Source organism: Chenopodium album, chromosome 5, assembly GCF_948465745.1.
Source record: "Chenopodium album chromosome 5, dcCheAlbu1.1, whole genome shotgun sequence".
Classification (NCBI taxonomy): domain Eukaryota; kingdom Viridiplantae; phylum Streptophyta; class Magnoliopsida; order Caryophyllales; family Amaranthaceae; genus Chenopodium; species Chenopodium album.
In genome coordinates this window covers 11,133,175-11,156,020 of record NC_137838.1, presented here as the reverse complement: position 1 = coordinate 11,156,020, position 22,846 = coordinate 11,133,175, and the positions used below count along the sequence as shown (strand labels likewise).

General features: G+C 40.4%; 1 protein-coding gene across 1 annotated transcript; it reads left to right on the top strand.

Annotated features, from left to right (window-relative positions):
• The first annotated feature begins 16,036 nt into the window (after nt 1-16,036).
• On the top strand, nt 16,037-21,035 carry LOC145631881 (stearoyl-[acyl-carrier-protein] 9-desaturase, chloroplastic-like). The gene is made up of 3 exons (XM_081684103.1): nt 16,037-16,328; nt 19,026-19,530; nt 20,147-21,035. Exons 1-3 carry the CDS (start codon nt 16,195-16,197, stop codon nt 20,705-20,707), a joined length of 1,200 nt encoding a protein of 399 aa, XP_081540229.1. The 5' UTR covers nt 16,037-16,194; the 3' UTR covers nt 20,708-21,035.
• The last annotated feature ends 1,811 nt before the right edge of the window (nt 21,036-22,846 follow it).

Genomic DNA, 22,846 nt, shown 5'->3' with positions numbered 1-22,846 from the left:
TGCAAGTACCAATTCCCTTTAACATGCAATAAAGGTGATCAAGCAACAAAGAATAAATAATATGCATATCAAGCAACATAATAAATAATCATGTTAAAACATAGCAAGATCCTAGGCATGATACTAACAAGATTAATAACAAACCCTAGCATGTCACTAAGCAATAAAAATCAAATCTTTAACCCTAACATGATACTAACAATCATAAATATTAGGAAGAGAACAAAAGGCATCGTAGCAATCATATTTAATATTAAAAATACCCTAGACATGATACTAGGAATCATAACAACAATATAAACATGATATCTACATCATAAATCAATAAATCAATTAAAGCACTTACTTGGATGCCTCGTACCTCATTCTAATAACAAAATACACACGTCAGTAACTTCAAGGAAAATAATAATAAAAAACAATTAAATTAAATAATTAAAATAGGGATTTGGGACCAAACCCTCAGAAATTAAAACCTTTCACGTCTAGGGCGAAGGCAACTTCGAATATGGCTAGGTGCTTCTAGATCTTGCGAATGCGGAATTTTGTATGTTGAAAACAAAGTTTAGAAAAGACTACTAAAGAATTAATGAAAGCTTGAGAATGAAAAGAATTGGTGAACGATCGGTGTAGATGATAATTGATGCTTGTTGATGAATGAAAACGGAGTTTTTGATACGATATTTATAGAGAAAATCATCCAAAAAAGATAATTTATCAAAACAGAGTCTGAAGACCACAAAAACACATTGGCGCCAGGACCAGTAGCTAGCGCCAGGCGCCAATGCTGGCGTCTGGCGCCAATCCTGGTTCCAGGCGCCAAGGCCTGGGGTTGGACGCCAATTCGGATTTCAACGCGTTTTCGAAAATCTGATAAATTTCCCGTACTAGAAGATAAAATAATATAATTTCAGTCGAAAATGCTATTTGATCTAATTAAAACTCTGAAGAATCCTAATTGAATTAAGAATGATAAGAACCTTCTAGAATGTTCTAGAAGACTAAAACCATTCCTAATTGCATTAGGAATGATAAATCATATTAGGCCCTCCCCTAGATCATTGGGCCGTACATAAAGCTCAAACCAGGCCCAGTTTAGTAAATTGGCCATAACTTCCTCAATATTCATCGGAATTGGGCTTATAATATATCGTTAGAAAGGTCTTTGCAAGCCCCATCCAACTACACCACTATTGGACCCATATCATGGACCAACCAAACTGGATTGGCTGTTTTCTTAAAATAAAGTTTTCAAAAACAGAGAGGAGAGAAAAGAAAAGAAATAAAACTTTCCGCAACACTAGACCTTTCCACACTTTCGTTTCATTCGATTATGATTCAACGTGAAAGGTACTCATCACTGGGTTTGGTTTTGGGGAGACACAAATGGGTGTCTACACCCACAAATGCACTTAGTCAATTTTTCACTCTTACTTTGCTAACACATTTACCCTGTACGCAGCTCTTCCTGCGGCTGAATGCCTTCCTGGAATGGAAGGACAAGGAGAATGAGCGGCTGAAGCATGCCTGGGCCTAGATTCAGAAGACCCAGGATGCCATTACTGGGGAAGCGGTCGTCCAGCGCCGGTATTTCGAAATCCAAATCAACGCGCTGTCCGACAAGGAGACGCGGCAGGCTGAAGATTTGGTGAAGCTGGGCGAGGCCCTTCAGCAAGAGTCCGTGGCCAGAGATTCCATGAGACAGGAGAGGGATCAGGCCCTGCTGGACGGCCAGCGCTGGAGGGAAGGGTTCGAGGCCTCCGAGAAGCTTCAAAGTTATGTAGACTTGGCCCGAAAGCACTTGAAGGAGGCCTTGGACGAGGCGGACGCCCTGAGAGCCGAGGTGGAAAGTTTAAAGAAGTCCGTTGAGGACTTAAAGCTCCAATTGCAAACACCTCGGGCTCCCAGTGCGGACAAGGTGGTCCCCATTGAGCAGAATGCTGAGGATAGGCTGAAGAGCCACTTCTTTGAGGCTTTTGAGCTTATGGTGGACGAGGGAGAGGCGACCTTTTATCAGGAACGCTTCACCAAGCGTCTTAACTTTGTCTGCCTCAGAGAAGAGGCTAAGAAGGCCGGGCAACCTTCACCTGAGCTGGACGTCACGCCAACTACCTCAGAAGAGGAGGAAATCGAAGAAGTGGCGGCCAGCAAAGATGGTGAGGCTGAGAGCAAGGGGACGCCTGCTGATGACGCGTCTCCTGCCGCCGTTCAAGAGCTCGGCCCGGGTCAGAGTCCAGCTTCTACTTCAGCCGCCCCGTAATTTCAACCTTTTTCTGCCTTTTTCAATTATTTATGTATATTTTTCTTGACTTTTTCAACCGCCTTTTCGAGCGATTTTATGTAAGATATTTTACCGCCTTTTGAGCGGTCCTTTTATTAATTCAGCTTTCAGGTTTTGCTTCACACTTTGCAAATTTTACACTTAAGTTTTTGCATTTTCGTACGCATATTTTTTCACGTTTGAGCGATTTTATGTACGCGTATTTTTGTATCTTCGTACAATTGGGGGGTATGCCTTTTTATTCGGCGTTCGCCTAGTCCATACTTTGGGTGGTTTGATTGACTTGGTAGAATTTATACCTTAGGTGGTATGACTTCTACCAGGTTAATCAAATCATAATAATGATTGCCCTTGGACTAGGTGGTACGCCGAATCAACACATTAATTGGCCGTTCAATTGGCTTTATGTGAGTTTGTCCGTTGAAACTATCGCTCGGACGCAGTCAGAAAATTCCAAGTATGATCTCAACTTAAAATTTTCATGTTCGGCTGGGCTGGAATGCTTAGGTATGCCCTTGCCCCCATTATATGGGTTTCACAGGGTACCTTACATTTTCCGTCCGCCTTAATTAAGGGTGGACGCATTCTTATGACTTGGGATCAATTTGCCCATTCTTATTTTATTTAATTTACTTTTGTTCTGCGACCGAGTTGCTGTGTTGCAAGCAACCTACTTGCAAATTTCACGCGGCCTATCCGTATAAGTTATGACTGTGCAAATAAGCATAAATTAAATGGAAAAATAATTATAACAATGTTTGACTTTTTCATTAATTTGTCAAAATTACATTGTTGTGGCCGTACGGCTTACATTGCTCGGTCAACAGACCTAGCTGTATACACGACTTTTGGCTAAGTACTTAAACATAATATCTCTTCAGAATTTCAGTGTTCCATGTACGCGGGATGGGTCGGCCGTTCATGGCCACAAGACGGTAAGTCCCATCTCGGACTTCTTCCCTGACTCGATACGGCCCTTCCCAATTTGGGGTCAGCTTGCCATCCTCATTTGCTTGTCCCACAGCTTCCATCTTCCTTAGGACCAGATCTCCCAATTTTATCGGCCGCTTTGACACTCGGCGATTGTATGCCCTTGTCATCCGTAGACGATAGACTTCGTGTCTAAGCGCCGCGTTGCCCCTAGCTTCAGGAAGGAAGTCTAGGGCGGTCTTCATGGCTTCCCAATTAGCCGCTTCATCATATAGCATCACCCTAAGGGTGGGCTCATACATTTCAATTGGAAGGACCGCCTCGGCACCATAGACTAAGAAGAATGGAGTTTCTCCTGTGGAACTCTTGGCCGTGGTTCGCATGGACCACAACACATTGACTAACTCATCAGCCCATAAGCTGCCTGCTCTTTCAAGCTTGCGCTTAATTCCATTGTAGATCAAGTTGTTGTATGCCTCTACCTGACCATTTGCTTGTGGACGGCCGACTGAAGCAAAGAAATGAGCTATGCCTTGGTCTTCTAACCATTCTTTGAGTTGAGGCGTTTCGAACTGGGGTCCGTTGTCAAACACCATAGACTGAGGAACGCCAAAGCGTGTAATGATACTCTTCCATATGAAAGCAGAAACATCCGTCCATTTGATGCCCTGGACGGCCTCGGCCTCTACCCATTTTGTGAAGTAGTCTACTACTACAAACACAAACCGCCTTTGGCCGGACGCTGGTGTGTACGGTCCTAAAATGTCCATCCCCCATTTGGCAAAGGGGAGCGGACTACTGATGGCCGAAAGACTGTTGGCGGGTCGGTGAATTAATGTTGCGAACCTCTGGCACTTGTCACACTTCTTTACCATTTCCATTGCATCCGACTTTAAGCTCGGCCAGTAGTAACCCAGGCGGGCAGCCTTTTCAGCCAAAGCTCGTCCTCCAATGTGAGAACCGCACTGCCCCTGGTGAACATCATCCAAGACATCATGCCCTCTCTCAGGAGTGATGCATTTCAGGTACGGCTTTACAAATGCCTTTTTGAACAACTCTCCTTGCTTAATTTCAAACCAAGCCGCTCTCTTTTTCATCAGCCAGCTCTCTTTAGGATCGGCCGGGAGTAATCCGTCCTTTAGGTAAGATATGATCCCGTCCATCCAAGTGGAGCTTCTATCAATGGCGTGTACTGGTTCAGCGTCAATACTCCTCTTTTCTTTTACTTCCCAAAACACTGACCTAGGAGTATCACATGATGCTGAGGATGCTAACTTAGAGAGGGCGTCCGCCTGATGATTGGACGAACGAGGGACCTGCTGTAGAGTAAAATGATCTAGGCTCTTAGCCTCCTCTTTTACGATCTTCAAGTACTTTATCATGGCCGGCTCTCTCGCCTCGAAGTCTCCATTCACCTGGCCGACTACAAGTAGGGAGTCCGAGCATACATCAATTTTTGTCGCTCCTGCCGCCTTACACATTCTAAGGCCGGCCAAGAGGGCTTCGTACTCGGCCTCATTATTAGAGGCTTGAAACTGGAATCTTAGAGCATACTCAAACTTATCTCCCTCAGGAGACTGACATATAACACCTGCTCCACAGCCAGAAGTTGTCGCACTACCATCCACGAACACTTTCCAGATCTGGTCTCCGGCCGTCTGAAGATCCGGCCGAGTCATTTTTGCTAAAAAATCAGCAAAGGCTTGCCCCTTAATTGCTTTCCTTGGCTCAAATGCAATGTCAAAACCTCTCATTTCCAAGGCCCATTTAAGCATACGGCCGCTTGCCTCTAAAGTTGTAAATGTCTTCTTCAGGGGTTGATCTGTGTAGACCACAATTGAATGTGCCAAGAAGTATGGCCGCAGCTTTTTCGATGCCATGTATAATGCCAAGACAAATTTTTCAATAGGGGGATACCTTAGCTCGGCGTTATGAAGTACGTGGCTAATAAAGTAGACAGGGATCTGGCGGCCGTCCCGTTCAGCAAGTAGGACGACACTTAAGGAGTGTTCTGAGATGGTGTAGACACCCATTTGTGTCTCCCCAAAACCAAACCCAGTGATGAGTACCTTTCACGTCGAATCATAATCGAATGAAACGAAAGTGTGGAAAGGTCTAGTGTTGCGGAAAGTTTTATTTCTTTTCTTTTCTCTCCTCTCTGTTTTTGAAAACTTTATTTTGAGAAAACAGCCAATCCAGTTTGGTTGGTCCATTATATGGGTCCAATAGTGGTGTAGTTGGATGGGGTTTGCAAAGACCTTTCCAACGATATATTATAAGCCCAATTCCGATGAATATTGAGGAAATTATGGCCAATTTACTAAACTGGGCCCGGTTTGAGTTTTAAGTACGGCCCAATGATCTAGGGGAGGGCCTAATATGATTTATCATTCCTAATGCAATTAGGAATGGTTTTGGTCTTCTAGAAAATTCTAGAAGGTTTTATCATTCTTAATTTAATTAGGACTCTTCAGAGTTTTAATTAGATCAAATAGCATTTTCGACTGAAATTATATTATTTTATCTTCCAGTACGGGAAATTTATCAGAATTTCGAAAACACGTTGAAATTCGATTTGGCGTCCAACCCCAGGCCTTGGCGCCTGGAATCAGGATTGGCGCCAGACGCCAGCCATTGGCGCCTGGCGCTAGCCACTGGTCCTGGCGCCAATGAGCCAGGGCTGGCGCCAAGTTAGTTTTGTGGTCTTCAGACTATGTTTTGATAAATTATCTTTTTTGGATGATTTTCTCTATAAATATCGTATCAAAAACTCCGTTTTCATTCATCGAGAGTCACCAATTCTCTTTATTCTTAAGTTTTCAATTCTTTTCATCAACATTTATCAACTATCTTCATCAATTACCATTCATTAATTTTCTCTTCATTCATCTACGTTATTCATCAATTAACATAAATTCTTTAGCATTCTTTCTTTCTTTGCTTTTTAATACAAAATTCCGCATTCACAAGATCTTGAAACACCTAGCCATATTCGAAGTTGCCTTTGCCCTAGACGTGAAAGGTTTTAATTTCTTAGGGTTTGGTCCCAAATCTCTATTTCAATTATTTAATTGCTTTGTTTGATTATTATTTTCCTTGAAGTTACTAACATGTGTATTTTGTAATTAGAAAGAGGTACGAGGCATCCAAGTAAGTACTTTAATTGATTAATTGATATTATGATGTAGATATCATGCTTAGATTGTTATTTTGATTCCTAGTATCATGTCTAGGGTAACTTTAATATTAAGTATGATTAAAAGTACGATGCTTCTTATTCTCTTCCTAATATTTAATTCTTGTTAGTATCATGCCTAGGATCTTGCTATGCTTGAACATGATTATTATTAATTATGATTGATATTATTATTATTATAATTATTATTCATGATATTTATTGATTATTTATTATGTTGCTTGATGCTTATTATTATTGCTTGATCACCTTTTATTGCATGTTAAAGGGAATTTGATATTTGCAATCACGCTTGATAAGATATTAATAATCTTGTTAGGGTTAATTGTGGTTATAAATTCAAGTGATCGCCAATAATAGATTTATTTGTGCATTAATGTTCAACCAACATAGATTAAACAGGTTTAGGGTAAATCCTATTGATTGTATGTTAGTCGGAAAGCGCACATGAATACGAGCAGAATAAAGTAGAGGCCTATTATTAGGGCAGGTTCAATCTCTTTTAGGTTGGATTTGTACCATCATCCCCGAACCCTTATTTGGTTCATGACCTTATGGAGTTGACGATCTCTTGGATCGTTAAGGGGTGTAACCTTCACCTCGTGAACGGTTTACAAGTTCCTTAAAAACTTGTTGGCGACTCTTTTTCTCTATCTTCTTCCCTTTTGGACGCCACCGTACTTTAGTGTGTGATCACAGTGGGGTTCAAGATAGTGGGATTTTTAAAGGCTTGAAATTATTCCCTACAGATGGCAAGATAGATAAATAGCTTCTCGCTCTTAAGTGGACTGGCAAGCCGAGGTAATGTATACAGATGGCCTTTTAACTGTACGAATGCTTCCTCGGCCTCTTCTGTCCACTCAAACATGGCTTTCTTCTTTATGGTTTGAAAGAAATAGCGGCACTTATCCCCTGATCTTGACAGAAATCTACCAAGTGCGGCCAAACAGCTGGTCAATCTTTGGACTTCTTTAATTGTCCTTGGTGACTTCATGTCCATGACAACTTGGATTTTTTCAGGGTTGGCCTCAATTCCACGCTGATCAATTAAAAATCCGAGAAATTTACCGGAATCAACACCAAAGACACATTTCTTTGGTTTTAACATCATCTTATGCCGCCTGAGTTTGGTGAAAGTTTCTCGTGGATCCTTCAAATGGTCGGCCGACTCTTTTGACTTGACAATCATGTCATCAATGTACGCCTCCATATTCCGGCCGAGCTGATCTCTGAAGACTGTATTAACAAGTCGTTGAAAGGTAGCTGGGGCATTCTTAAGGCCGAATGACATAACTTTGTAACAATACAACCCCTGCTCAGTCACGAACGCTGTTTTCTCCTGGTCTTCTTCCCATAAAGGAATTTGATGGAATCCGGAGTATGCGTCCATAAAACTCATCAGGGCATGCCCGGCCGTCGAATCAACCAGGCGGTCGATTTTGGGCAGGGGAAAGATATCCATAGGGCATGCCTTGTTTAGATCGGTGTAATCCACACACATTCTCCAAGTTCCATTCGGCTTCTTCACAAGGACCACATTGGCCACCCATTCTGGGTAATAACATTGCCGAATGAAACCGGCGTCCAGAAGCTTCTTGACTTCTGTTGCGGCCGCCTGATTCCTCTCTTCTCCATGATTCCTTTTCTTCTGGCGGACAGGTTTAACGGCCGGGTTTACAACCAATTTATGCACGGCCAGGTTAGGGCTTATAACTGGCATCTCGCCAACATCAAATGCAAATACATCTTTGAACTCTCTCAATAGTTGAATTAACTCATCCCCAAGCACACCCACAGCTACAGTGCCTACACTAACCGTCCGACCTGGTTGATCGGGGTCAAGCACTATATCCTGGTGACTGCCGGTCGGCTGGGGTCGTAACTCTTCTGGACGACCGACAGTCATTAGCTGCTATGCTTGCTCTATCTTGGCCGCCTTACGCTTCTGGCCGACCTGGTGTGTTGGGAGTGAGGTTCCTTCTTCTTTTGGCTCGGACGACTTTGGTCCGCGCGCTGTGGGCTTAACCACCAACTGATTACATTCCTTTGCCATCTTCTGACTTCCTTGGATTGTACCTATTTTTCCGTCCGTCCTCTCAAACTTTAGCAGCATTAGGTGAGGCACAATGACTGCTTTTGATGCATTCAGTGTAGGACGGTCGAGTATGACATTATATCCAGTCAGTTCTTTGACAACCAAGAAGCGGACAACCATATCCCTTCCTTCCCCTTTTTGCCCAAATCGGACTGGTAAGTCTATCCGGCCTACCGGGTGGATGACATTCCCCCCAAATCCAACCAGCGGGTGAGTGATGTCCTGGAGAGCATCCTCTGGGAAGCTTAGATTTTTCAAGGCGGCCAGGCTGATGATATCAGCCGCGCTACCCGTGTCTATCAATATCCGTCCGACCTTCAAATTGGCTATCTTCATAATGAATACGATGGGGTCATTGTGCAAGGCTTTAACCTCCCCCCGATCGGCTTCACTGATGATTATTTCGGGGAAGGGTTCAGCCTTCACTGAGTCCGTCTGCATCACTTTTCCCAAGTTCCGGGCGTCCTGCTTGATCCCTTTCATAGTGGGACCGCCTGAGGCAAATCCTCCTGATATCACGGCCACAAAGCCTGAATCAGTGTTGTTGCCATCATCTTCTTTATCTTTGTTCTTATCATTCTTCTGCCTTTGCTCGGATGTGTTGTTTGTCCGTGTGTAAGTGAATTTGGACTTCATCACATACGAATTCAGCATGCCCTTCTCGGCTAACTTGTCCAGCAGTCTCTTCAAGTTGATACAATCGTTTGTGTCATGTCCCACGTCCTTGTGGTAATGACAATACTTGTTCTTGTTCCTATACTGAGCCGGGCCTCTCAGCGGTTGTGGCTTCTCAAACTCAAACTTATCCTTGATTTCCATCAAGATAGAATAACAATCCTTGTTGAATTCAAACTGAGGCTCGTACGCCTTGACCTTCTTGGACTTCTGTGGCTGGGCATCAGCCACCCAGACTTCCTTTCTCTTTTTTCCTTCCTTCTTTTGGCCGGCCGAGTCTTGCTGAGAAGGTTTTTTCTCAGCCCCCTTGGCCGGCGCTTCTGTTTTTGTGAGCGAACAAAAGTCCGTCGCCTCAATATAAGCTTCGGCTTCCCGCAGAACACCTGCGTATGTCCGAATCTTTTTCCTTACCAGGTCAAATTTAAAACCATTGTGTGCCTTAATCCCCGGAGAAATTCAGAGTAAGCCATTTCGTCCGGCAGATTATGAATTTGGGCTTTTTCTTGGTTAAATCGCTGGACGTACGAGCGTAAGCCCTCATTTTTTTCTTGGACGATTGTCGCCAAGTTAAGGCTAGTCTTTCGAGGCGGTATGTTGTATGAAAAATTTCCCACGAACAGCAAACTAAGAGTAGTAAAACAATTGATACAACCGGCCGGCAAACTGTTGAACCAATCCTGCGCCACACCTTTCAGAGTGGCCGGGAAACATTTGCACCAAGTAGCGTCATCTACGCTTTGCAAGTACATCAGGTTCCTGTACGAGGTGATGTGCTCTTCTGGGTTGCCCGTGCCATCATAGGCTCCCACAAGTACACTCTTCACCTTTGGTGGCTGAGGGGCATTTAACATATCCTGCGAAAACGGGGGCGGCTTATCTCCCAGAGTAAGTAGGCGCATCTGCCAGTCGATGGGCTGTGGTTGCACGGACGGTCCAGCCAGGTAGGGAGCCTGTCCGTACACCTGCCCGTATGGCCCATATTGTCCGTATGCCTGAGGGTTCGGCTGCATCAAGCCATTGAACCCCTGAGGAGGTTGATATTGCAGTGATTGGGCTGGAATAGGAGTTGGAGCATGGAAGACTGGAATAGGAGTTGGGGTGCGGACTGCCTGACTTCCACTGGAGATGGCCGTGTTGGTATGTTGGGAAAGAGATTGATGTGAAAAATCATCCGGCATAGTTGGGGTTGAGGCCGTGTCCGAGTAGGCGGCGCGCTCCCGCTGCTTATGCCGAAGGTAATCTCTTGCGTCCTTCCATCGTCTGGACGGCTCAGGCTCCTCTCTTCGAGGCTGCCTACCCCTCCCCCAGCCGACTGCGTTTTCGCCAGCAAGTCAGAGAAATTAGTCCGCGGTACTCTCGGGGACCTTCCAGTCGGCCTTCGAAAGGGAGTGTTTCCAGCGTCCGTTGCATGGACTGCTTTGTTGTGTGTCTTCTTTGGAGCCCTCTGTTCCTCTCTCCTGGGCGGCTGCCTAGAGGTAGAGGCTCCATTGTTTTCAATTTCTTTTCTGAGTTTGTTAAGCGCGACCTTAAGAGAGGCAGCGGTAACAGGAGGGTCATCAACTTCTTCAAATGTGGCTATCAGAGGATCGCTAGTACGGATCGTAGGGATTATATCCTCTACATGCCCATTCTCACCTGGATTAGGTGTCTGACCGTCTATCGCCATAATGTACGAGTATCCCCACAGACGGCGCCAAATGTTTCGAGTGTTTTTTGGATTTCCTGGGATACTGGTCACGCTCTTCAGGCAACGAGACGGTCCAACCTGCAAAACAACGAATATTCCGATCAACGGAATATTCGCCTCCGACGATCAAGTCAGTGATCAGAACAGAAAAGGCTAGAGAGAGAAAGTAGAGAGAAGGTGGAGCTATTTAATGCTCTGTTGTTTGTAAATGTCTTAATCCCCCTCCCATCATAAATGATTGGGGTATTTATAGGGGTGGGACTCGTGCCCCTCTCTAGGGTTTATACCCTAGATTTGCGTGACGTGATTGGCTGCGCAATCAGTGAATGCCACGTGCTACTCTGGGGGCGCCGTTTTGCGGCTTTCATTGATATCTCTCGAGATTTGGGCCCTGACGTTGTTAGGGTTTTCTGGCATGTTGATTATTAAGGGAACAAATGCCCTTAACATATGACATCTTCTCATGACGACACGTGTCACCCTCTGACTGGGCCACGTGTCGCGACGAGACTGGCCTGCGGCCTTAAGGGCTCTGAATTAGGTGGCATCTTCCCGTGGTGACACGTGTCACCCTATAACTGGGCCACGTGTCACTATGGGATTGGTCCACGTATACGGGGTATTTTTACCCACAACAGATGGTGTTAATAGAACGAGTGATCAGGGCCCTTATATGGTGGATGAGTTGCTGATCGAGGGAAGTTGGGATATTGGGGTTCTTGAGAGCCTGTTTTCAAGAGTGGAGATTGATGCTATAAGGAAAATCTCGACTTCGATGTATAACACTGATGACTGCTGGATCTGGATGCTTGCAAAGAGTGGTGATTTTTCTGTTCGAAGCGCCTATAATTATCTACTAAGTGAGTTGAAACAGAACAGTGCCTCAACTTCCAACCCTCCTACAGATTTTAAGTGGAATAATGTGTGGATTAATGATATTCCTCCAAAAATTAAAATCTTTTCTTGGAAGGCTTTAAAGGGTGGACTACCTGTGCGAGCAGCTTTGATTAAAAAAGGTATGTCTATAGACCCTATTTGTCCAATGTGTGGTGCTGATGAAGAAACGGTTCTCCACTTGCTTGTGAACTGCCCTTGGGCGAGTATTACGTGGATGCAATCTCCTCTTAGAATTGATGTGTCTAATATAAGTGGGGGTAATTTTGCGCAATGGTGCTCTAACATTGCCAAGACTCGAAATGGGAAGAGGTGGTGGAGTATTTTTTGGTGCATTCTCTAGGAAATCTGGCATAGCAGAAATATGTGGGTCTTTGATAAGAAGAAATGGGAACGCGGAGGGATAATTCACAAAGCAATGCAAATTGTGAGTGAATGTGAGAAGGCAATGGAAGGAGAAGGGAGTGCTAAGGGAGATAGGGTGGAGTGCTCAAGATGGAAAAAGCCGTGTTCTGGTACTTACAAAGTTAAATCTGATGCTACTTTCCTAGAAATGGGTGTGATTGGTCTAGGTGGAGTGGTAAGGGATATGGAGGGTGATGTAGTGTTGGCTACGTGCAGCAAGGTGAGGGGGGAAAAGGATGTAGATGTTGCTGAGGCTTTAGCTTTGAGGCATGCTTTACGGGTCTCTATGGATGCAGGGTATAGAAATGTGATACTTGAGACGGATAGCCAGAGACTTGTTATTGCTTTGGAGAAGGGGAAAGTGGACTCTTCAACAATGGGCTTAATCATAAAGGACATCTTCCTTATGGCTGCTAGCTGCTCTGAATGCTCCTACTCTTGGGTGAGAAGAACAGGAAACCAAGTGGCTCACCATCTTGCTCCTTTGAGTAATAGTTATGATGATTATCGTGTTTGGTTAGAAGATTTTCCTGATTTAATTCAGGCCTATGTACTCTTTGATATTAGCCATTAATAAAATGTTTGCTTTGCCCGTAAAAAAAAAAGATTTATTTTGTTTGATAATAAGTTATATTAGTTAGGTATTATATTTATTTTGTTTGATAATAGATTATATTTGTTAGGTATGAGATTTGTTTTGTTTTGTTTGGTAATAGGATATATTGGTCAGGTATTAGATTCATTTTGTTTGGTAATAGGATATATCGGTCAGGTATTAGATTTATTTTGTTTCGTAATAGTATATAATGGTCAGGTATTAGATTTATTTTATTTGGTAATATGATATATTGGTCAGATATTAGATTTATTTTGTTTGGTAATAGGATATAATGGTCATGTATTAGATTTATTTTGTTTGGTAATAGGATATATTGGTCACGTATTAGATTTATTTTGTTTGGTAATAAATTATATTGGTCAGGCATTAGATTTATTTTGTTTGGTAATAGATTATATTGGTCAGGTATTAGATTTATTTTGTTTGATAATAGGTATAATTAGTTAGGTATTAGATTTATCTTGTTTGATAATAGGTATAATTGGTCATGTATTAGACTTATAATGTTTGGTAATAGGTATAATTGGTTAGGTATAACAATGCCTGAAATATCTTTAAGGATAGTGAGCCTTTTCCATTTAGCAAGCATAATACCAATCAAACTAAGGACTCCTTCAGCTAAATTACGACCAGCATTTGGTAGTGTTAAATTTTCCGCCATTGTTGTTATGGTTTCTAGTGACACCAGATTTTTGATCCGATTTTCTCTTTCCTATAACTTCATTTTTGGTTGTAGGAGAGAGAAAGGTCGAAGTATCAAAGAATCAGTTGTCTCTCGATCTAGACTCGGAAGCTGATCTTCGAAGCTCAACCTCCTTCTTCGGAGTATATATCAACAACAACGAAAAACAAGCCATGAAAATGGAGGAAGAAGCAGTACTAGTGCGGAGTTGGTGTCGCGGGCCTCACGATCGGGTTTTGTCAGCCCACGCCTTTTTGTTGGCCTTTTATTGTTGAGCCTGGTCTCACACAAAACGTTTTCAAGATCGGTTTATTTTCATTTATTTCAAGTGTAATAAGTGCATTTTAGTAAATAATTTCTCATAAAGGGTTATCCAAGTATAAATTTTAACTATTTTTTTTAATAAGATAAGTTCAAATGAGATAAGATAAATTTATATAAGTGAGAATCCGGTGAATTGATCACACCCTTATATATGAGATTAAAAAATATGGTTAATCTTTAAAGATCTTTGATGGATATTAGTATATTACCATTTACTTTATGCAAAGCAACCTATCTACTTGATAAGCAAAGCAAATGAATTACCATTTAGTTTAGGAAAAATTGCTCCCATTAATCTGAACTTTACCTGGTCCGCCGAAAATAATCTCAACTTTCGTTTATTATCTATTGCACCGAACTTTGGGGGGTATTAATTTTCGTTGCACCCAACAGGTCATCTAACCTGATGTAGCAAGTTACCTAGACATGTGTCAGCTTATGATTGGCTTAATTTTTTTTTTTTTAAAAAAAAAAAACAAAAACAAAAACAAAAAAAAACCCACAAACCACCCACGCCCAGCGGCTGCCACCACACCCCCACCCCAACCACGCCGGAAAATCACCCCCACCCTCGAAAAACCCCTCCCCTGCTGCCAGAAACCGCCGCCCAGCCTTCCCCCTACCTCGAAACCCACCCTTTCCCTTCCCCCACCCCCGAAAACCATTCCCCCACCCCCGAAAACCCCTCCCTCACTCCCAAAAACCGCCGCACAACCATCCCCCTTCCCTCAAAACTCCCTATTTCCCTTTCCCCACCCCCGAAAACCCCTCCCCCACCCCTATTTCCTCCGTCACTCCCCTCTCCCCCACCGTTTTCCGACCCGAATCCCCTTCCCCTTCCCCTTCGTTTTCGCCGTTTCCCCCTCCCCTTCGTTTCCGACCTTAATCCGGCCTCCCTTCCTATATCCTCCCCCACTGCCATTAACGGTGGCTGTCGTTAAGGGGTAGCTGGGTTTTTTTTTTTTTTTTAATTTTAATTTTTATTTTTATTTTTAAATTTTGTTTTTATTTTTAAATTTTGTTTTTTTTTTTTACATTTTTTTATTTGACCATTCATGTAGTGACACGTGTCCAAAAAAAATGTAACACACAAATGTTGACCAGATTAACCGGTTGCAGGTAAGTCGGGTGCAACGAAAATTAATTCCCCCCAAAGTTCGGTGCAATAGATAATAAACGAAAGTTGGGATTATTTTCGGCGGGCGAGCCAAAGTTCAGATTAATGGGAGCAATTTTTCCTTTAATTTATGCAACTACACCATTTACTTTATCACACCAACCTATCTATATAATGAAGTATGTTATACAACATATTTAAAGAGAGTCTAATTCAAGGAGTAATTTAAGCGCACTACTGCTTATTTTCCAATTATTTTAAATATCCGTAAACAGTTATACCTTTATTACTATCAAATCGGTTTTTCTCCACATATTTAGGGCATATTCTGATTTACTAAACTCAACTGAACTGAATTGATTGGAGCTGAACTGAATTGATTGCAGCCGAACTGAATTGAAATGAAATGAATTGTTTATGAGAGAAGAAATTTTGGAACTAAACTGAACTGAACATAACTGAATTGAACTGATTGGAGCTGAATTGAACTGAAATTAAGCTGAATAGAACAAACCCTTAATTACTTTAAATAATTGTACAAACATTTTTACCATCTTATTAAATCATTCACATGCAAGGATTAAGGCCTATTCACATTTACTGAAACAAGCTGAACTGAATTGATTAGAGCTGAACTGAACTAAATAATTCTGAAATGAATATTTCATGACAGGAGGAAATTAGGAGCTGAAATGAAATGAACTAGAACTGAAATTAAGCTGAAGTGAACAGGCCCTAAGGACAAGAGATTTTCTTCTCCAAGCCGAAAACTTCATTAGGGTGCCTCTTGGACCTACTACAAAGTTGTTTTAAAAGACCAATTTCTCCTTACCTTTGAGTGCATATAAAACGAGACTATTCAAGTTTATCTTTGAAATAAGCCTGCAAAATACGGTAGACTCGAAAATAGATGAGAATATTAAAGTTTACTCGTATCTTTTTTAAGTTGTACAAAAATAAATGTATCAAATGGTAAGATGAGATAAATAAAAATGTTAATCTCGAAAATCAACCTAAGCGGACTCGTAAAATATGGATCAAGAGATTCGAGACAATTTTTATACATGGATTTTGTTTGTTTGTAAACTACAAGTATACCCCAATTTCATACCCTAGTAGCAAAAGCATTATTACCATCGAAACAATTTTAAAAAAAACTTAAGCAACTTTTTTTTCCTAATTCGAGTAATTTCCATTTTCTCTCTCTTCTACTTGTATTTTGTGGCTGTGAACACCAGAAAAGCAAACCCAACAGCATTTCGTAACCAAAAAACCCAAAAAATCCAACAATGGCTCTCAATCTCAATCCTGTTTCTTCTCCATTCCAATGTCGTCGATTACCTTCTTTCTCTACTCGTCGATTTTCCAATCTCAGATCTCCCAAATTTGTCATGGCTTCCACTCTCAGCAGCTCTTCTCCTAAGTCAGTTTTCTCTCTCCTCATCAATCTTTTTTTCATTCTTTTTTCTGCATTTTCTTGCTTATTTATTGATAATATGATTCTAATTTTCCTGGGGTTTAGGAATTTTTGATGATTTTGCACTAATTTTTTATTTGGGTATTCTTAATTTTCTTGTTATGGCTTTTTAATTGCTTTTTTCTTCATTCTTTTTTATGTTTATATGTCAATATCATGATTGTGTTATTCTGGGTTTTTGTGATTTTTGATGATGAACCATTGTAATGGCATTTTCTTGATTTGGGTCTCTCTCTTTTTTCCCCATTTTTGTGGGCTGTTCTTCCACTTTGCCCTAATTTGATGCTTCTGATAATATTAATTTTTTAATTATTTTGTGATTTTATGAAACCCATCGTTTTCATGCCATGTCACCTGTTGTTTGTTTATATTGCGATTTTCTCAAGTGGGTATCTCTGAGATTCACTGCAACTGATACAGCAACAGTAGCTTGTTGGATTTTAATGTTATTAATATATTATATCATTTTTTTAAAATAATAAATTTATTTGTATATTCATGATTTATTAATATGTTTTCTAAGTTTTTGATTGTTTAATTAATTATGATGTATACTAGATATGAAATTATTAGTGGTTGGGGTGGGTTGCTCTGATTTTTCTCCCATGGTATTGGGTACTAGATTTAGTTTATTTCAATTTTTTTTTTTTTTTTTTTTTTTTGTGGTCAATTTCTGGTAGTTGGGGATGGAGAATAGGTTGGAAGATTTCATGTTTTCATTTGAGGCTTTGGTTTGATGATTCCACCAAAAGTGTTGTGGTGGTTGATGCATTTATTCTTCTCTTCATTGTTCAAGGAGTATGGATGTTAGCCTTTGAGTTTTGATAGGAATCGCGTATTTATTATGTCTTTATGCTAATCCGAAAAGCTCCTAAGTAATGAGATAGGTCATTTAGACCTGCATATTAAGCAGAGAGTGATTGTTTTTCATCATATGGTTCTGTATTCCCGACATATTTAATTGGCTGGGATTAGCAAGATGTTGATGTTTGTGTATATGGTCAGGGAAATTAGATAATAATAAAGCAGCATCCACAATCCATATGTCTCTGTCCTCTTATTGGGGAGTAATTAACACTATCTTCTTGGATCAGAATAGAACATTCCCCTTTGTTTTACGGGTTTTCTTCAGTCTTTGCTTAAAATGACAGGAGAAATGCACATAGCGTCTTATTTGTGTTGGAACACCTGGAGTTGAAAATAGTGAAAATAATCAGCCAATGACTCTATGTGGCTGATATCCTGTAACACCCTACCATGTGAGGCTGAAAGACTGATTTATGTTAAGGTCCCTTTACATTATAGAATTGTTTGAGCTTTTCCCACACCTATTCTTGAAAGAATTTAGAGTTCAGGGAGTTGGAAGTTGAAATTGGCAGTCTCTTGTGTTGACACAGAGATCTCTCTGTCTTTCCTTGTGTTGATTCAGTCGAGAGCATGAAAAAAAATTAATTAAAATGAACTGCATGACTAAAAATACAAGTATTTGATAAACATATACATATTCATTATATTCTTGGCACTGGACAGTGGGCATTATGTTTACACTGATAAAAACAAGTGCTTAAATAATTGAAAGTGAGGACAAAGTGGCTGACTATCAGTGTACAGAACAAAGAGTAATTGAAGTAATGATTACACATAAATTTGAAATTTAAGTCGAATTGGAAGTCCAATAAAAGAGAACAAGGGAATTTGAGTCAACTTTCTGCTTTAGATTAGAGGCCCATATCACACTAATAATTCACTTGCTAAGTCTTTTATGCCATTAAGTAGTTCAGGTGATCGATGAAGTCACGGTATCTATGTTGAGATGGGAAGAGTTTATGTGGAATATGAAAACTATGTTAGAAAGAAATGAAGAAAAACAGAGATAGGTAGTAAAATAAACATGGGTTTGTGCTGGTGTTAAATCTGCAAGCACATTGATATTAAGTATATAGATTATAGACTAGTTTCCACTTCCCAGTAGGAAAGACTTCTTAGAAGATCAAATTTTTTCATAGTCTTTTTGGGGGAAGTTTCCACTTTCCACTCTCCTTCTGCTTGTTGCCAGAAAAGGAGAAGCAGGAGGTACCGAGCTAAGACTAGAAGAGGGTGAAAAGAAATTGCAGGGTTAAATAAGGACAAGTTAATTTTAAACTGCATGAAGGCATTGTTGACCAACTTCTTCTTATAATTTGCACATCCTATGATTAATTGAATTTGGGGTGATCAGATGGTTCACAAAGTGAGCTCAGGTCCAAATCTCTTTGTTTTCTTTGCCTGATTGTTACTGATTGAACAGTAAGCACATTGCGAAGCTCATCTTTCTGGGCTTAAAAGTTAAAACTGTTTGCCAATATGATTGTATACCATTATTGGATAGTTGATACTCTGGTATTGTTTCTTCCTTCTAAAGCCTGTCTGAATATTCTGATCCTTGCTATTGGGTAGTCTGAAGTCAGAAACTTAATGACAAACATGCTTCAATACTGATATACAAAATCTCTTGTAACTTATTTTGAAAGGGATGCTAGCATGTTGAATCTAATACAAAATATATTTGTCTGTTGTTATTTATGGCTGTTTGCAATTGTAAAGTCTTAATGAGGCAAATTTTAGTTAGAATTTCGTTTAATAAGTTGCTTGTCCTCATTGTAGGGAAGCGGAAAGCTTGAAAAAGGCTTTTACCCCTCCACGTGAGGTGCATGTACAAGTAACACATTCCATGCCACCAGAAAAGATAGAGATATTCAAATCTCTGGAAGATTGGGCCGAAGAGAATCTCCTGGTTCATCTGAAACCTGTTGAGAAATGTTGGCAGCCTCAAGATTATCTTCCTGATCCAGCTTCAGAAGGTTTTCATGATCAGGTCAAGGAGCTCCGAGAGAGGGCAAAGGAGATCCCAGACGATCTCTGGGTGGTTTTGGTTGGGGACATGATTACAGAAGAAGCTCTTCCAACTTACCAGACTATGCTGAATACCTTGGATGGAGTCAAGGATGAAACTGGTGCCAGTCCTACTTCATGGGCTCTCTGGACAAGAGCATGGACGGCTGAAGAAAATAGGCATGGTGATCTTCTCAACAAATACCTCTATCTTACTGGTCGAGTGGACATGAGATCAATCGAGAAAACAATCCAATATCTGATTGGGTCAGGAATGGTGAGTTTATGTTCACCTAAAACCTTTTTTTTATTTCAATTTTTGCAAATTGCATTATCAAGTAGGGACTGCGTGGGGGAAGTCATTGAAGTCTTGCTACTTCTTGAAAAATACATATCTTCCAAAGGTATTCTCAATTTGCACTTCTGTAAGCGGGGTTAACCATTTGTAAGATAATTGAAAGACTTTTTGGCAGTTTAGAGAAGTCATCAAATGTTATTATTTTTTAGGTAAAAGCAAATTCTTTTCTGGTACAATTCGTTTTCTTTTAATGTTTTTTGGGTTTTTTTTCTTATGACTTATGTATTAGGGATCTTCTCTCCCTCTCTCTCTTTGGAGGAAGGGGTGGATAAGAATACAGACCCTCATCTTTGGAAAAGGGATGATTTCTTAAATGATTATACCACAATCTATATATTGTGAGCTATATATTCTTAAGTGAAACCCAATTGCTGTTAGCTTTACATTTCTGCTGGGGTTATAGAAATTGATTACACACTAGCCTGTCTATGCCGTTTGATACACGAAGACATTGTTTCTCGTTGTTATTTGTTAGTTTATTTGGAGATATTTCATTCTTCTTTGTCACCTTCTATAATCATAATATTGTCTGCAGGATCCTAGGACTGAAAACAATCCTTATCTTGGTTTTGTGTACACATCATTTCAAGAAAGGGCGACCTTTGTATCCCATGGAAACAGTGCAAGGCTTGCCAAAGAGCACGGGGATCTCAAGATGGCACAGATATGTGGCATAATTGCTTCAGATGAGAAACGGCATGAAACCGCTTACACCAAGATAGTGGAGAAACTCTTTGAAATTGATCCTAATGATACAGTTCTTGCCTTTGCTGACATGATGAAGAAGAAGATCTCTATGCCGGCCCACCTCATGTATGATGGCCGTGATGACAATCTATTTGACCATTTTTCTGCTGTTGCTCAGCGGCTTGGAGTCTACACTGCGAGGGACTATGCTGACATATTGGAATTTTTGGTCGGCCGTTGGGAGGTTGAGAAGCTTACTGGCCTCTCATCAGAGGGACAAAAGGCTCAGGACTATGTATGCAATTTACCCCCAAGAATCAGAAAGCTGGAAGAGAGGGCTCGGGGGAGAGCTAAGCAAGCACCTACTATGCCCTTCAGTTGGATCTGTGATAGACAGGTCAAGCTTTGAGCTCCTGATGTCTGAACTCTTATTGATTGAAGATTAGCACTCTCCTAGTGGCAGGTCCTTGTCAACTGAGGCGTGTTTGTTAGAGGTACAATTGTTTTCATGCTGATCTGGTAGGTGTGCTCATGTGCCCCAAAGTGATTTTGTTTAGAGGGAGTCTGGCTGCGTGTAGATACGTTTATTTCTTTCTTTACCTCAAATCTTTCGTATGATTGGGGGGTTATATTGAACTTAAAATGGATTCATAGGCCGTATTGTATTCGTTTTCTAGTCTTTTGTTACTGAATAATCCTGATATAGCAATTTTGAATGTGATGGATTTAGGGTATGACATGTGCTGCATTTCAGATGCTGTTAACTTGAAACTTTTTCGTAAACTTACTCTAGTCCCTAAACCATTGTGATTATCGGCTCGTGATTCAATTATCAAGTGTATTACGGAAAGCTATAAGGTGCATTTGTTGTGAATGTTAGCCTTGCAATATGCGATGGAATGAGAGTTAATGTGTATAGGCATGTCAAGTTGTCAGGTATCAATGCATCACAATTTCTGCATTGTGGAGGCCCCAATCAAGCAGAGGTCTCACACTGTTGGGGCATTTACTGTCTGACATGAAAGTGAGCTGGATTCTGCACAATTTGAGAATCTAGATGCACTAGAACCTCTTTGGCTCTTTATTTTAATGACAATCTAGTGGTAGCAGCTGCGAAACGGGTCATCGGATCAAGTTTGGTTTGGGTTTATTCGGGTGAGTAATTTGGATTGATTTCGAGGTTGGTTCAAATTTTTTCAGGATGGTCATATTTAGGTTCATTTTCAGTGAACATAGTGTGATAAATTAATCATATTTAGTCACAGTTGTTTTCTTTTTGGGTTGAATGGTTGATTTGATTTCAGTCAGGTTTGGGTCAGATAATCAAATACAGAGTATAAAGTATAGGTTTTTTTGTTTTTTTTTTTGTTTTTTTTGGGCTGGTTTATGAGATCAATAGTGCAATTGGGTTTCGTTTAAATTATCGGATACGAGTACCAGATCACCGCCACCGGTCCATCACTGATCACCATAACCGACAACTATCACCTAACCACCACGACTCAATTTTTATTATAAACCAGCCAAAGATGGTGGTGATGCGAAATTTGCTACTGCCTTTGTGAAAATAAATTAAGAAACGAATTCTAATGATGAAGTACTACCTTCGTTTCATATTGTAACGATTAGACATTTTTCCTCTCTAATTTATGTCAAATCGTTGCAAATATATGAAACGGAGTTAGTATTAAAATTAATTCCATATGTTTTTTTGTAGACATTTTTATTTATTTATAAATCATGATCGGTTGCATGTACTTCATAATTTTTTAATGTCCTTGTCTGTTAGTTAGTTCCTTGTTAGCTTGATGTTCCTTTTTTCATGCAACTTTGAGCATAAATGCAGCAGCATTTATGTAACTTTGTGGAGGAAACAGGCTTCCTGGTTTTTAAGTTTGAATTGTCATTTTGATCAGCTGCTACGTCTCTGCAATCACATGCATGTCCTCTTCCACAACTACTCCGTTTAATCCTTTATAGCAGCATCTTTTTGCATTAAAAAAAGATTCAGAATTTTTTTTAAAAAAAATTCAGTAAATAAAGAATATTTTAAGTCTACAAACAGATCAATTGAACAACGAGAGTATCGAGTAATACTTCCTAATGACTTTAAATTCACAGATTAGATTCCTACTAGTTGTGTTTCTCAAGGTCATGAATATGGTACCAGGGCAATACTGTAATTTGATAAAGGAGGTGTTTGGTAATTGACTTTTATCTTAGCTTTTGGCTTTTTAATTTGGTCAACCAGTCAAAAAATAAATTTGATAGTTGGCTTTTAAACGGCCTTTTTCACCAAAAGCCAAAAACTACCATGAGTAGCTTTTTCTATTGACTTCTGGCTTATTAGCCCACTTTATCATTAATAAACACTTAACGACCTTAAACAATTTTATCAATTACTTTTCTAAACAGTCGGCTTAAACAACTAACTTAAAGTCAATCCTTACGGCTATTACCTCACCTAATAAAACGAGCCAACAATCAACTGACGATTGCCAAACAATCCCAAAAAAATAAAGCATCTGTGAGTCAATGTGACACTTGT

What these genes read in the sequence shown, in the direction of transcription:
- LOC145631881 (XM_081684103.1), top strand. Translation starts at nt 16,195, where the DNA reads ATGGCTCTCAATCTCAATCCTGTTTCTTCTCCATTCCAATGTCGTCGA. An exon ending in CTCAGCAGCTCTTCTCCTAA is followed by an intron (nt 16,329 to 19,025) that starts GTCAGTTTTCTC and finishes TCCTCATTGTAG; the next exon opens with GGAAGCGGAAAGCTTGAAAA. An exon ending in ATCTGATTGGGTCAGGAATG is followed by an intron (nt 19,531 to 20,146) that starts GTGAGTTTATGT and finishes TATTGTCTGCAG; the next exon opens with GATCCTAGGACTGAAAACAA.